A 15,603-nucleotide genomic window follows, 5' to 3' on the forward strand; every position below is an offset into this window, starting at 1 on the left:
AAGGGGAATACTAAGCACTGCAGCACGCCTTTAAGATCAGGGAACTTACTGTAAGATGTAATATATAGCCTATCTCCAGGCAACCTTGATACCATAAGTGGACGTAGTCACCGTGACGTCCCCCATTGGTTTATGGACTGCCACTTTGAAGCCTCGAGTTCGGCATTTTGGCCGTCACCATCTTGTTTTTTTGTAACCAGAGGGTGGAGCTAAGTACAACCGAACTCTGAATAAGACATTTTTAGGCGACCAAAATGTTACAATTAACTTTCATGAACAAAAAACACTGTGAAAGGGTTAAAGTTGTAAGAGGAAAACACGGATAGTGCTATGTTAGCGACCTGTCAATCACAACGTAGCCCCGTTTCTAAAGCATACCCTGCTTTATGGTCTATTTGACTCTAAATGGGACCATCATTTACTAAATGAACATCACGTTGTACTGAAGAAGACTTGAAACTAGCGATTGAGACCATAAACTCATGTTTACAATGTTTACTGAGGTAATAAATCAAGTGAGAAGTAGGGTCATTTTCTCATAGACTTCTATACAATCAGACTTCTTTTTGCAACCAGAGGAGTCGCCCCCTGCTGACTTTTAGATAGAATGCAGGTTTAAGGCACTTCAGCATTGGTTTCACTTTTCAGAACCGGAGGTTGCCCACGGCTTGATACCTAAAACTTCAAAGAAGAGTTTGAACAAATTTGGTACGAAACATAATTAGGCATTAAACTTTGAGGATAATGGATCGCTACAACAGTACAGGTGGCTTTTCCCGCCCTTCTGAAACTCCCAACTGCCAAAATATCAGACACGGTCCAAAAGAGTGACAGGGTATACCACACCTGCCAAGAACACAACAGCTACTGCATATGGAGACAGAGTGTCTATCCACACTTCTACTTTAACTGCCAAACTATCCATTCACTGCCATTATGTGTGTGTGTATGCATATATGTGTGTGTGTCTGTGCGTGTGTGTGTGTATGTGTATTTGCATGCGTGTGTATGTGCGTGCGTTGGCTGCCCTGTCTGGAAACCCCCATGTATGCTAGTGTTCAACAGGGCAGAGACACTTGCCCCTTAGTATACTCTGTGTGTACGTGTGTGTGTGTGTGTGTGTGTGTGTGTGTGCGTGTGTTTTCCCAGTATTGGCAGCCCAATTGAGCCACATGTCGTTGGACAGTGAGCCAGTTTGTGTGCTGAAAACCGTTACTGCACCACTACACCAGCTGTGCCTCGGGGATATGATGATGATGATGGCAACAGAAAAAAAGTAAAAAGGGACAACAAAAAAGCACGAATATCTGTGTGAGGTGAACAGTTGAGTCCAACCCCCATCTGAAATGTGCTGGATCACAGCCTCAGATATGAAACACCTGCGGTTCATTGTGATCTTTTGATGTATTTCATTAAATTGTGGGCTCTGCTAGTTGTGTAAAATGAACTTTCCTCACTGCTGGGACGATCAGGAAGAGATATTCTCTATTGTTTTTGTGAAAAGACAGCTAAGCTGTGGCTTTGTTGTGTGCTGAGAATGAAATAAAGTGTGTTTGTGTGGGCCCCCCAAAACTGCATGAAGACTCAAAAGCCACAGTGAGAGCTCACACCCACAAACAAGAAACAATTGCTCGAGCAAAAATGTCCAAACACAAAACAGACCATTTTTCACTTTGACAAGTAAAGACAAAGTGCTTAAGTGGTAGAAAAGATTTTCTTTAAAAAATCAACACGACAATGAAATTAAGTAAATTCTATTTTTATGTAAAATGTGCTCACTTGACTGCAATACTTTTAATTTGAATTTAATCATCTGCAGAGGGCGTTCATTCCCTTCATTAGGGAAAGTGACTACAGGACTACATCATCCAAACCAGCTCATTTGTTTTAAAAAAAAAAGAAGCCTCTGCATACTTGTTATTACCAACTTTTTTCTTCTAAAGATAGACAACTTAGTTTAACAAGTGCAAGAAAAAGACCTATCTGATGTTCCAGACCCAAAATAATATGAGATAAAATGCAACAAAAACAATACGTCCACACCCTCCTGATTAAAAGCAGTGCTGCTTCAGACGGAACAAAACAGTGTTCCTCATTATGACTTAGTTGTTTACAACATCAAAGTAGCACTGCAAATTCAATGGGAAAAGACTGGCTAAGACCAGGACATGGTTCCAGTTGTTGTATTTCTTTACTCTCTTCTTGTTTTTACTTACTAAAGAGTGAAGAATTATAAATATACAGATAGCTTTTGAAAGAGGGAATGTTTCTTACATATCTGGGGTCCAATGTATCCTTAGTTTCACTTCTTCATGCTGTGCCATTACAAAACTTTTCTCAGTGCGACCGTGTCTGTGCGACTTCCATGTAAAATTTCATCTGGATTTCATCAGCTGTCAGATCACAGCAGGGAGCGCCAATCCCCATCTTCCCAAAAACACAGATAATGATGGGATACCTCAACATTTCATGAACAATGTGTCAGATGTGGTCCATCTTTGATTTAAACAAGTGTTGGTTCGTTTTAAGGATGTGTATTGATAGATGTAAGTTTAAATGTCGGAGTGAATCAATGGGACATTCAATGAGCTTTAACCCATTTCTGCCTGCATGGTAGTCTCTGGACTTGCATCAGCACAAAATGTGAAGACATTTTCAAAATTGGTCAAACTGCTTGGCTGAATAGTGAATTTTTCTTATCATAATATATCTATCTTTGGGCACATACTGTTTTTGCAATAGACTTCATCATATTTTTGGAGAAATGTCCCATGTGCCATAATACTATGGTAAGAAAAATGTCTGTATCTCAGAAAACTTTGATTTGGTATGTGTGATCTCAAAACAAGTTGAATATTGATATAAAAATAAAAATCATATGGAAAACATTAAATAAACACAATGTTAATGTTTTTCCTGATTTCTTTTAAAAATCCTGACTTTGACTATTAATAAAAGTGTGATTTTTTTTCATGTGATCTAAAAATTCAGTGGGGAACAAACTAGTGTCATCATGTCATCCCTTCATCATGTCATCCCTTCATCATGTCATGTTCATCCACTGATTTAGGATCTCAAAACTGTCATTCCAAGACAATAAATGACAGCATAGTGGATTACTCTATTTAACATCATATCGCACATACACAAAAGAAGATTAAATCCAAAGCTTCTGTCCTTTTAAGAATAAATGGTCACCAAAATATTAGCACTTTGACCTGACAAAGATCCAAGCAGGATCAAAACATAGTCAATAAAAAGAGGAGTGGTGTGCAGGCGTTACCTTTTTCTTTACTGCCGCTGTTCTGATAGCCTTGCACCAACGTGATGTGCATATAATTAATCTTCTTCAACACCAAAATATTAGCACCAAAATGGCACTTCATAGTAAAGGGCTGTCGTGTCGAAAACTGTATTAAATTCAACTGACCTACAAGAAACAGCATGATGAGCAAAAAAAAAAAAAAAAAAAGCTGTGAAATTCAAGACTACTACTGTACAGGCCATGATGAGCCTTAAGCCTTACAGAAATCCTTGGGGATGGAAATATAAAACACCATAAGCAGAGGGAGTAAGATGGAGTGAAAGAGAGAGATTTTTTTAGGCTCAATCCAAAGGTTTATTTTCAATAAACATCAATAAATGTTGTAAGACAATACAGCCCGGAGAGCCAGAGGGCTCAGATCAGAGGAGCAGCTAACAAGTTAGCACGCACACACACACACACACACAAAGTCTGTGTGGGAGAGAATCAATGAAAACAAAGCGTATCTGAAACATGCTATAAACAACTGCACAAAACAAGTCAGTAGGTCCGTACTTTTATAGCTGCGCTGCTGAGTCACCCGTAATAAAACCTGGATTTCACTCTGAGGTTGGAGAGACACTGTGGGAGAGGACATCTTAAATCTCTCAATCATTCAAAACAACTTTAAAGCCTTAATCCATTGACCTCATCATCACCCCATTTAATTTAAGCCTCTTTGGAAACGGTCTTTCCCCAAAAGTAACATCTGATTATCTGCACCAGCAGCTGACTCTGTGCTTATTAAAGTTGGTGGCAAGCAGTTGACTCTCTGGATTATTTAAGTTACCATATAAAAGGCTTTTAGTGCCTTAACTGTTATATTAATAAATGGAAATTTGCAACAATCAAAAATGAAATACACATTTTAATCAGATTTTAATCTAAACTGATTTTTAATCCAACTCTGTCAAATAAAAAGATATGAATGATATAATTTGCCACTTATATATTGCATGTTTTATTAATGATGCTTATCCAGATGGCCAGGTTTTATATACTGTATTTTAAAGAATCTGTTGTGCACATGAAGTAGGGTTGTTCTCAAAAGTCTCTGTGCATTTTCCCTTCAATATGATACCAATACCAGAGTGACCTGTCGTGTTTATATTCATATATTGCACCTTTCTTATTTCACTCAATATTAAAGTGATTTCCCTGTAGGGGAAACCTGCATAACAAGCTCTGCACACCAAACAAAGACATCCAAAAGCATGCAATAAAACACAAGGTATGAAGTGCACACCATCGTAATGTCGAAGTAGAACCAGCAGGATCTATTCTGTTCAGTCTGACTTTGGCAACAAGTGATGAATAAATTCACTCTCTCTTTTCATGCAGAAACAAAAGCAGCCAAACCCAGACAACAGACTGATACAGTATTTATCAAGCAAACCCTCCGATACAACTGGTAGCTTTCTCTTTGAGTAACTTTCTTCACAGACCAAGGCAAGCTAACTTTTCTGTTTACATATCAAGCCAAGTCTCGTTTTTGGTCCAGAGGTAGCTCTACTCATAGAGCAAAGTAAACCTTGACATTACAGTGTTAACGGTTCAGTTTGAGTGCAATGTGAGGGGCCAACCTGGTATTACACCACGGCGTTTAATAGACCAGCCTGTCCACCAGAGGATAGCGTGTCACGTTTTGCCTCACTAAGGTGTGAATATTACACATGTTTATGAAGGTGCAGTTACCAACAGGGGGCAACAAAACCACTCACTTAGGTTTAGGCAAAAAAAAACTACTTAGTTAGGTTTCGGAAAAACGTCATGGTTGGCCTTAAAATAAGTACGGAAACAATGTAGCATAAGTACAGAAAACATGGCACAAACATCACTAAAAAAACAAGTCACCCTTTGTCACTATCATAACTTACAAAACAAAACACCAGTCTCGAACACCGGCCTCCTGATTGAAAGTCCTGTGTTTGTTGGACCCATCAACCTTGCCTCCCACCCACCATAAGCGGTCTTTCTCACTTTTTTATTCTACGTCACTGGCTCTGAATGTAGCATATTTGCGTGGATGCGTTGACATTGCAGTAAGTAACAGACTACATGGCGTAAATTTGGCACACCTACATGTAAAGCAAGAATGGCTTATTGCACGCTTTTGTCTTGCTTTAAACGCCTTTTTATGCGATCGGGCTAGTGGAGCAGCTAGTTTTGTACAAGATTGGGAAAAAAGGGGCTTCTGAATGTCTTTCTCAATCACAGACGCACACAAAGAATACTAGAAATCAGTGCTGTATACTGTCAGCTCAACTCACAGCTACTGTATCTATCTGTATTCGAAATACAGCTCAGTTTCACAGTGTTGGCACGGTCGTCTTTCGTCCTCATTATCTGACCAATAAACACTTACAACGAGTCTGTATCAGAGTTGCCTCAGACCTCTAGAGGCCCAAACAGGGTGATGCAAACACCAAAGCCCCTGTATGACTACAGTATAAATTCAAGTGGAGTGAAATTATTCAGTCATCCCTTTTTCACTGTTATGTTTCATCAAATCTCTTCCCTCTCTGTGATTAATTACTAACCCCGCAGTCTTTCCCTATCTCGCTGCCGTGCTTGATGTCCCAATATCCAAGTAACTATCCTCCCACTCGTTCAGCATTGCCTCTGCCTGGCTCTTCTGATTCCCTGCCTCTTTCACCCCTATACAATCACTTCTTTCCCCTGCAGAACAAAAGATTTCAGGAAGCAAGATTTTTACAGTGGAGAGTCATTATTCTCTCTCCACCTACAGTGCCTTCCTACCTGTGCTCCTCTGGGGGAGGAGGAGAGGAGAAAAAAAAAGCGCTGTGTGCATGGATAATTCTGGAAAATAACAATGTGATATTTCATCCACACAACGGACACACAAACGCGCCTTCTCAGCAATGTACTGCCCATATTCATTAGCCACTTTAGAACGCTGTGCTCAAATGAATCAAAGCAAACTGCTTACACGTAATCTTGTCACCCGCCGAGTAAAATATACTGGGTTCCTTATTACAGCCGGTGTGAAGCCAAAATGAAGTGAATGGACTTGTTGTACCATATGCAAGCATACAGTACGCAGTGTGTTCCTGTGTGTGTGTGCGCCTTTGTACCGATCATGCACAATAAACTCTAACTGAATGTAACAGCGTTTCTGTCAATTTTGTGCATTCTTGCCTGCCTGTGCATGTGTGTGTGTGTGTGTGTGTGTGTGTGTGTGTGTGTGTGTGTGTGTGTGTGTGTGTGTGTGTGCGCGTGTTTTAGTCTCTTGTTTTTCCTAAGCCTACACAGGGTACACTACAGTAAATTACATCATGTCTACAGCAGCAGAACAGGCAACCGAAAACCTTTTCACAAGACATGCTAAATCCCCTTTTTCACGGCAACCTACAGAATTACAATGTACTCTTTCAAAACAGGCACAACTCTTGTGTGTTTGTGTGTGCGCGTGTGTGTGCACGCACGTGTGCAAAGTGCAGACGTAAGCCTAGGAGGTAAAAAGTTACAGTGGTGATTATAGTAATTATGGTTTCAGGTTTTTGCATATTCCTTCAGATGGACCACTAGATTACCAGACAGTTTTGGCACGAAGAGAGAGGGAGAGAGAGAGAGAGAAAGAGAGGGGGGAAAGAAAAGAGTTACTGTTGGGGGTGAGGAAGGGAGGGGTTGGATTGAGGGAGCAAGAAAGAGTGAGAGAGAAGGAAAAATGGCTAAAATGGGGGGGATGTGGAAAGGAGACCAGGAGAGGAAAAAGAGTTACAAAGGAAGAGAGAATGTAGTGGCGAAAGATACGAAGAAGAGAAAGACTAATCCTTCAGGCGGCTTCCCAACGCCGCTCAGCCCGCTTGCTTGCTTGCTCGCTCCCTCCCTCCTTCTCCTCCTCCTCCTCTCCCCAATCCTCTCTCAACCAGGAGTTGAATGGGCTTTTACAGTGTAGCTTTGTTTCCTATCAAAAAGGAGCGTGAATGTCAAATTCTCCACCAAAAAAAAAGAAAAAAAAACACCTTCCCCTTTAGTTCTTTCCCCTCTCTTTATTCACTCTCTCCATTTCTCTTCAGTTTCTTCTCTTGACCTCATCCCTCCTTCCCTCTCACTCTCTCTATACAGGACAATGCCCATAACACGCTTTCAGTGGAAAGAAAAAGGAGCCGGGGTCCCCGCCTCGTGGACCCCCTGCTGAGGCATGTCGCCTTCTCTCAATGGCAGATTAATTACATATTCATGGTGACACAAATAAGACTCTCTCGCTCACACAAACACACCACTCAGCCAAAGCACCCATCTGCTGGTCGTGTGTCTGCACTCGAGGAATTGTTCTTTCGAGCACACGCACTTAGAAATGTGTCGCCTTTGCATTTGTGTGTGTGTGTGTATTTAAGGAGCGACACCTGTGCAGCGCTGCAGCCCATAAAGCACTGCAGAAATCTGTGATACTTTAAAAACTACACATACATCCCCAAAATCTGCAGCCTGTCTTTAATATGAGTGCCATGAGCAAAAAATCTGGAGACGCAGCAGATTGGTACTTTGGCATAAATCCAAACAAAGTGTCAGAGACCGACACGGGAAGGGACAGGGGGATTAAGCTGAAGAGGCAGAAGTTGGTTTCTTCACACACAGAAAGGAAAAAAAAGTGTCTCCGGTAATCGCTTGTCTTCAATAAGCGCAGTGTGTTTCACATTGTGTTTTGAGGGAAGTAACCCAGCCCGGGCTATTTACTGGAGGTTTTACGGTATCAAATAAAAAGAATATATAGACCATGAAAAGCCTAAGCTGCCGGCTGCGGATAGAGGCAAGGCCTTAAAAAAAGAGATACGGGGTGAGGTTTCAATGGAGAGCAGCTGGCATGCTCCATTTCTCTACCTGTCTCCTTATTCCCTTCCCTTTTCTCCTTCCATCTATCTGTATTGGACCAGTGTGTGTGTGTGTGTGTGTGTGTGTGTGTGTGTGTGTGTGTGTTTCCACCATGTTTCTGTGACCAATCACAAACACATAATGTCCCGCTGGTTGTGGGCCCCGTTCAGATGCACAACAATATGTCCACTGTTTGGGCCACACTCTAATTAAGCAGTGTAAATCTAACTAGAGAAAAGGGACAGAGTGGCGAGAGACAGTAGCAGAAGCAGAGAATAATAAAAGAGAGCTAAAAGTGAGAGAGGCAAACAGAATGTCAGAGGTGGCAGATGGGAAGGAGAGAAAGCGGAACAGAGAGAGTGAGAGAAATGGGGACAAATGACAGGAAAGAGGAACTGAGACGATGGACGACAGAACAAAAATCTGTGGCCTGGCACTCGGTGGCATCGGTTCACTGAGCCCAACTGTTTATTATGGGAATCAAAGACGCCCAGTCTCTCCCTACAGCAGGCTGCAAAAAATGACTGCAAGAGGATTCAGATTTAGCTTTATGAAAATCATTTTTTTTCCTGTTAACTATTCCATGATAATTAGGGCTGTGTATTTGCAAGAATCTGACCCAACCTTATCATGATACTGGGGTAAAATTCGATATATTGCGATACTGTAAGAAAGGCGATATATTGCGATTTTTTCACATCTAATTTTAGACACCAGAAATACACTATTTTAGAATAAGCAGAAAAGCAAAACAAGTTGCTAAAAACAACAAATGTATACTGCATGCAAAAAGCTACATGTTTTTGCCCCAAACTGCAACCCATAGAACCCGTTAGCATTCACATATCTTGAGGTCAGAGGTCAAGGGACCCCTTTGTAAATTGCCATGCCCGTTTTTCCTCACCAAAATTTTGCATAATTTTTGAGCATTATTTAGGCTCCTTCTTGACAAGCTAGTATGACATGATTGGTATCAATGCAGTCGTTGGGTTTTTCTAGTTTCATACGATGCCAGTAACTTCACTCTAGCTTTAAAACCTGAGCCTGTTACAACCTCCGAAAGATCGAAAAGCAACCGAGCCCGACGGCGGGCTGTCAAGATTTGTAAGAGGTTAATAAAAATCGTTACAGTATCGCACAACATAATATCCCGATACTCATGTGTATCGATATTTTCTTACACCCCTAATGACAATGTGAATTTCTTCCAATAATAATGATGTAGTACCTCATTTACTATAATATTGCATTGTGTTTCTGAATGCGTGAAGGCAGTGTGGTTTAATAATGTAACTTTAAAAATAGAGAAGTAAGAAAACATTTAAATCGGTGATTAAGAATAGGTTTATAATTTTTTGCAGTGCAGGACTGCATGGGACCCGTGGGAACTATATAGTAGGCCATTGATTGGGAACAAACGGCGTTCTCTCAGAACACCCGCCCCACACACACACACAACTAACTAAAACAAAAAGCCTGGAAATGAGAGCCCCAAATGAGACCTTAGGTTTCACAGGCCATGAAAAATTCATAATTCCAGATCTTTACATGAAACTCTAGAAGGAATTAGGCCTGACAGCAGGAGACGCTGGGAATCAGTTTCAGAACATTTAGCTTCTCCTTTGTCTTTTTACTCTTTTCTCTACATCTCAGCCCGTCTCTCTAGTAAACATGCACGCTCATGGACACAAACGCACGCACAAACACACACAGAGGGACGCATTCTTATGTTACATCCCGGGTTTTCCCCCGCGGAGAGTGAGAGATAGTAAATGGTGCAAGCGGTGTGACGCACTTTGTTGACACAGCCTTTTGAAAACCACACTTGCGCCTTCTAAATCGGATTTCATCTCTGCTTTCCTCAAAGAAAAAAAACATGCCTGCAAAAATGCTCTGCCGCTACACAAACAACCCACGTTCGGGCTCTTGATTCTTGGAATAGGACGAGCTGTAATTGCCATGTGTTCCAAGTAAACCGTGTATAAGATGCACACAACTGGAGGTGGAAGCACAAGATCCAGCGTTTTCACAGTCCAACATTAAATCGACTGAGTGAATGGATGAACATGCAAGGCCACAGGCAAGGAGAGGAAAAAAAGGTCAGTGAAATCCATTCAAGCTGCGAACAGAGGACGCGGACTGGAGGATAGAGATAGAGATAGAGAAAAGGTGGGTGGAAAAATGTATCATCGGTGGTCACACTTAAAGTATAGAGTCTATGAAATGTAAGGATGAGTAAGCAAGGATGAACAAAAAAAAATTAAAAAGAAGGCAGAGAGGGTGAGGGAAATCTGCCATCACTCGGCTGCTGCTAGCAGCAGGAGGGTCTTCTATACAAAACAACCCCAGACACAGTCAAAGACTTCCTTTCACACACTCCTGTGAACGTCTGAGCACACACACACACACACACACACACACACACACACACACACACACACACCGAGCACTATACGCTCACAAACACACACGCAGAGAATGCAGACAGAATGCAGCATTGTTTGACCGCAGAAATATCTTGCTGTGTGTTCTTTGTGTGTGTGTGTGTGTGTGTGTGTGTGTGTGTGTGTGTGTGTGTGTGTGTGTGTGTGTGTGTGGCAGTCAGTCAGCTTGTCAAGTCCTAGTGGAGTGATCAAAGCTGGTACAAACCACCCAGAGAGATCTCTCCCTTCCTCGTCCATTCATCCTTCCCCCTCTCTCACTCTCTCTATCTCCCCCTCTCTCACCCCGATACAGAAACAGCATCAAATTTTACCACATAAAATCTGCTCGGCCAATCGCATTGTACTGGCTTGAGCGGCGCAGCCAATCAAATTGGCCAATTTTGTTCCAATAATTCCCAGTTGTCCCCCCACAAGCACTGAACCCTGGATGGCTGCAGTGCACCATGGGACAGGATCAGAGCATAATGGGAGACAGCATGGGAGCTCTGGCAATATCATAATGCCAAGAACGTGCACGCGCGCGCACACACACACACACACGTAACAATGTAAGCTCTGCTGGAGCACCGTTACGATGCCAAGTTGACACACACATGTACAAAATCACACAATCTCCCACATATAGACATTCTGGCACACATGTGTGCACAGAAACACACACCACAGGAGTTCTCTGAGAACATCCCTAAGCTGCCAAGTTCATAATCACACACTCACACACCCCTCTTGTGAGCACTTTCTATACAACTCTGCAACACCGGATTCACACACCTACAAAGTGAAAGAAAAACATCCTAGAATAAATGTGTTGTGTTCAATTTTAAAAAAAAGTGCTTCCGAGCTGAAACACGACGTGCTGCAGAAATATGAGCGTCTGTAACCAGAAACCCGACAGCCAAACTGTGGAATCTAAAGTGACGGCAACTGCAGGGGCTGTGTAACCATAGACTGTAAATAAGAAGTGGACGTAGTCACCGTGACGTCACCCATTGGTTTGTGGACTGCCGTTTTGAAGCCTCGAGTTTGGCATTTTGGCCGTCGACATCTTGATTTTTGCAACCAGAAGTGACACGTGAGGGTGGAGCTAAGTCATTAACTTTCCTGAACTGAAAACACGCTGTGAAAAGGGTTAAAGCTCTAAGACAAAACACGGAGAACTCCCAGACTGGACAACGCCGTAATAGCCACGCCCTAAAGCATCCCCTGTTTTTATGGTCTATTTGACTCTAAATGGGACCATAATTTACTAAATGAACATCATGCTGTATTGAAGAAGACTTGAAACTAGCGATCGAGACCATAAACTCATGTTTACAATGTTTACTGAGGTAATAAATCAAGTGAGAATTAGGCTCATTTTCTCATAGACTTCTATACAATCAGACTTATTTTTGCAACCAGCGGAGTCGCCCCCTGCTGGCTGTTAGAAAGAATGCAAGTTTAAGGCACTTCAGCATTGGCTTCACTTCTCAGACCTGGAGGTAGCCCACTGTGTGTAACGCAAAAACACACTAAATGTTTCACACTAACACCGTGTAGCAGCTGGACTGTAGCACCTGGTTACACTGCAGCTTAGTCATCATAATAAACAAGGGGACTTTTCAGACTTTGTAGGGTGATCTTGACACCCATTCATTCCAGATCAAATGTAAGGGGGCTTAGCTAATGGCTTTTTAATAGGCCAAGAGGCTCGAGGGTGGGGCTTAGTTGGAAGGCGGACAACATGCACTCAACCCGGCATTAGAGGATCTCAACTAACACTCTCCTCTCTCATTGTAAGGGCACATGTGTGTGTCTGCCTGTAAGAGACTTTTCCATAGTGTAACACAGTTCCTATAGCACTGCAAAGCTAGGAGAAAGAGGTCTACATGCCAGATTAAATGACTAAGTGCTAAAATAAGAGAGACCTGGATGTAAAGTAGAACAACTTGGATTTGATCCATTATGTGTGGGATTAGTGCTCCCAAAACATCTGAAGATTTTAAATATTTGAGGGTTCTCATCATTCATTATTATTTGATTTGCCAGCATCCTTTCCACAGACCTCATCTTGAACATCATTAGTCACGACCTCGAAAACAAACTCAGCTATTAAGCCACACCAAACCACATACTTTGCAGCGGCGTTAAACTGGAGGCAACGACTGGCCATAAGACACTCAATGATGCATGAGCAGAACTTAACGGCATAATCATTTGGTTAAAACAACTATTTGTGTTTTCCATTTCAAAAACAAAATGCCCCACAGAAACGCAGTCTGTAATTTGAAGGGAAATCTCTACCTGAATGGACTGGGGAATTGAATCCAGCCCTGATGCACAGAGAGGATCAGCTATGTACACAAAGCAACCCACTCCCCCACAGTTAGGTCAATGTGTTTGTGTGTTTTGCCCCATTCAATAGAACAACTAATGGAGTGACTCCTCGCACACAAAGAGCCAACTTCAGAGACACGAGGCAAGTTGTTAGGGTACAGAGAAATAACACACAGGAACATAACAGAAAAACTAAGAGGGAGAGGGGAAATATAAAATGAACGCACAAATTAGGTAAAAAAACTGCAGTTTCCAGGAGTGTGCAAAGATTGAGGAGCTTCATCTTCCTGAAAAGCACAAACAGTTTTACTCTCCAATTATCTGATTTCTCTACCAAAGTCAAATGGAGTGGTAAGGTGCAATCTATCAGAGGCGGTGGGCGAAAGCCTACTCAAATCATGTCCCTAAATTGCAATGTATTGATTTAACAGTAAACCAATAGAGAACGGTCATAATGAATATTGGTGGGTGTTGCTGAAATGTTGTTCCCCGGGGCAACGAGAGAAAGGTGGCGGCAACATCATGTCCAATTACAGCCCAAATTCAGCACAAAAACCGTAGGCCAATCAGTAACGTCAATATCAATTTACTGACTGCGTTCTGGTGTGGACTAGGGGCAACTAACTGTATCCTCTAAAAGGCTTTCGCGTGGAATATTAGTTATATAATGGGAGGCTGAAGATTAAAGCGACACCGAGTCCTCATAGGATATTAGAATATTATACTTATAGACTATAATAGGGGATTAAACCCACCATAAGTGACTGTTAGAAGGTCAAACTTGGGGCCACGCAGGAGAAAGTGGTGAATTAAGCAACTTGGTTGAAACAACAAAAGGATTTGGACATTAATGCTTTTGGATGAACATTAATGAAGTTCTAGCTACATGAGGAGGTCACAGAGTGTGTGAGAGAGAAAGGTGCCGGAGCAGACTATTACAATCTCACAGAGCTTTTAAATGAAAATAAAAATGGTATAAAGTTGCTTCTTACAACACCTGCATATTCTCCACAAACACCAGCTGTTGTGTGGATGTCACTCTTCAGAAATATCACTTTAATATGCCCGGTATACTTCACCAAGGTATTATTAATAATAAACACCGTATCATTTCAACAGCCTCTATATATACTGATATATGGAGAGCTCTCTGTCTGTATAAGCTAATGATGGTGAGTTTAATGCATTTCAATCTTCAGCTTCAACCTTGATGTTTTGCAGCGCATTTTCTTCTGAGGACTCCTGGTTTTTGTTGTGATCTTTGTAGCCTATAATTGCCTCTATACGCTTTTCTGGCGGCTGCGAGTGTTTTGTGACTTCTGATCAATTTTCCAATCGGAGCAGCGGAGCGTCGCCTCTGTGTTTGGCGAAGTGCTCTGCAATGAGACATTAAAGTCGGCTAATCGTGGAGTCCAAGAAGAAAAAGAAGGAGAAGAAGTCACTGTCCTTCAGTTTTACACCTGAATCTAACTGCAACCTCGGAGCTGATTCAACCCATTAATATAGTCCAGACAGACGAGAAATCACTGCGCTGTTCACAATTCCGACAGGGACTTGGGGGAGTTTTTGTTGCAGTCATACCCATCATTTCTCACATTTATACGCGGATTTTTCAATAAATTAATTAGCTTATCAGTGGAGGAGGGAAACGTGGTGATGTGCTTCAGTTGCACGCTTTAAAGCAGGCAGTGAAATGCGCACATATCTCCATGGTTTACACCTTAAGACGCTGACCGTAAAGCAGCCTCCTCATCAGCATCAATTTAAATGGAAATACGGCACACACAAAAAAAAAGAAAAAGTAAGCCATCCTTTGCAGGAGCTCTACTTCTGCCTCCCTCGCCTACTATACCAGGCATGCAGCCACAACCACACAGCCGCATCTCGGTGGCAGTGAAGGAAAGAAAGAAAGCTTTCCATCGCTCTGACAACAATTAAAGTGTATTTAAAGACAGCCTTTTACCTTGGGCGACTCCTCGGTGTGCGAGCACCAGGAGGAGGAGAAGCAGGAGGATCCTCGGCGTGGCGCACATCCTCACCAAGCTGCAATGTCCTATTCCACTTCTTCTCTGGCCACTTTTCCCCATTATACAAGCAATAATAAAAACACACACAACTCCTTGGTCCACGGTGAGGGGAAACGAGAACCACCTCCTCCCCACCTCCACCTCCTCAGGGTCTGCTGATAAATCAAGTCCCAAAAAAACACCAAAAAAAAGGTGGGTGAGTGTATATCGCCTCTAGTCCCGAAGTCCGTGTGAGAGAAAAGGCGCACAGGTTAAGCTGTGAGAAGAGAGAGAGAGAGAGAGAGAGATAGAGAGAGAGAGGTGGTGGAAACAGCCACGGGGTCCCTTCACTCGTGTCCGTGGCGCCGCTGCCTGACTGCCACTAGAAGCTCTGCTGCTCTGCTCTCTCAGTGCGCTCTCTGCTTCTCCTTCTCCACTCCGCTCCGTTTACGCAGAGACAGAAATGCCACCGCCCTCTGGCTACCACACCACACTCGAGATTTCTCCCTCTCTCCTTCACTCTGCTGCTTCGCACTTTAATAACATACAAAAAAAAAACAACAATAAATATATAACCTCACTTATCCAACTCTTAATAACATGTCTGAATATGGATATTAGTGTAGATTGATTCTCTCCTTTAAAGCTTAAAATAACCATCATTTTCTTTTGGAGACTTTTCCAGAGACACATTGTC

General features: G+C 42.3%; 1 protein-coding gene across 2 annotated transcripts in view; it reads right to left on the reverse strand.

Annotated features, from left to right (window-relative positions):
* Nucleotides 1-15,367, reverse strand: part of LOC141769103 (netrin receptor UNC5C-like) — a 231,106-nt gene extending 215,739 nt beyond the window's left edge. The window contains exon 1 of one of the 2 annotated variants that reach the window (XM_074637823.1): nt 14,864-15,367. In XM_074637823.1, coding sequence (XP_074493924.1) covers nt 14,864-14,987 — 124 coding nt within the window. In that variant the 5' untranslated portion in view covers nt 14,988-15,367. The remainder of the gene's footprint in view (nt 1-14,863) is intronic. The other variant, XM_074637824.1, reaches the window with a different exon arrangement.
* Nucleotides 15,368-15,603: the final 236 nt, after the last annotated feature.

The sequence above is a fragment of the Sebastes fasciatus genome, chromosome 6, assembly GCF_043250625.1.
Source record: "Sebastes fasciatus isolate fSebFas1 chromosome 6, fSebFas1.pri, whole genome shotgun sequence".
In the NCBI taxonomy this organism is placed as follows: Eukaryota; Metazoa; Chordata; class Actinopteri; order Perciformes; family Sebastidae; genus Sebastes; species Sebastes fasciatus.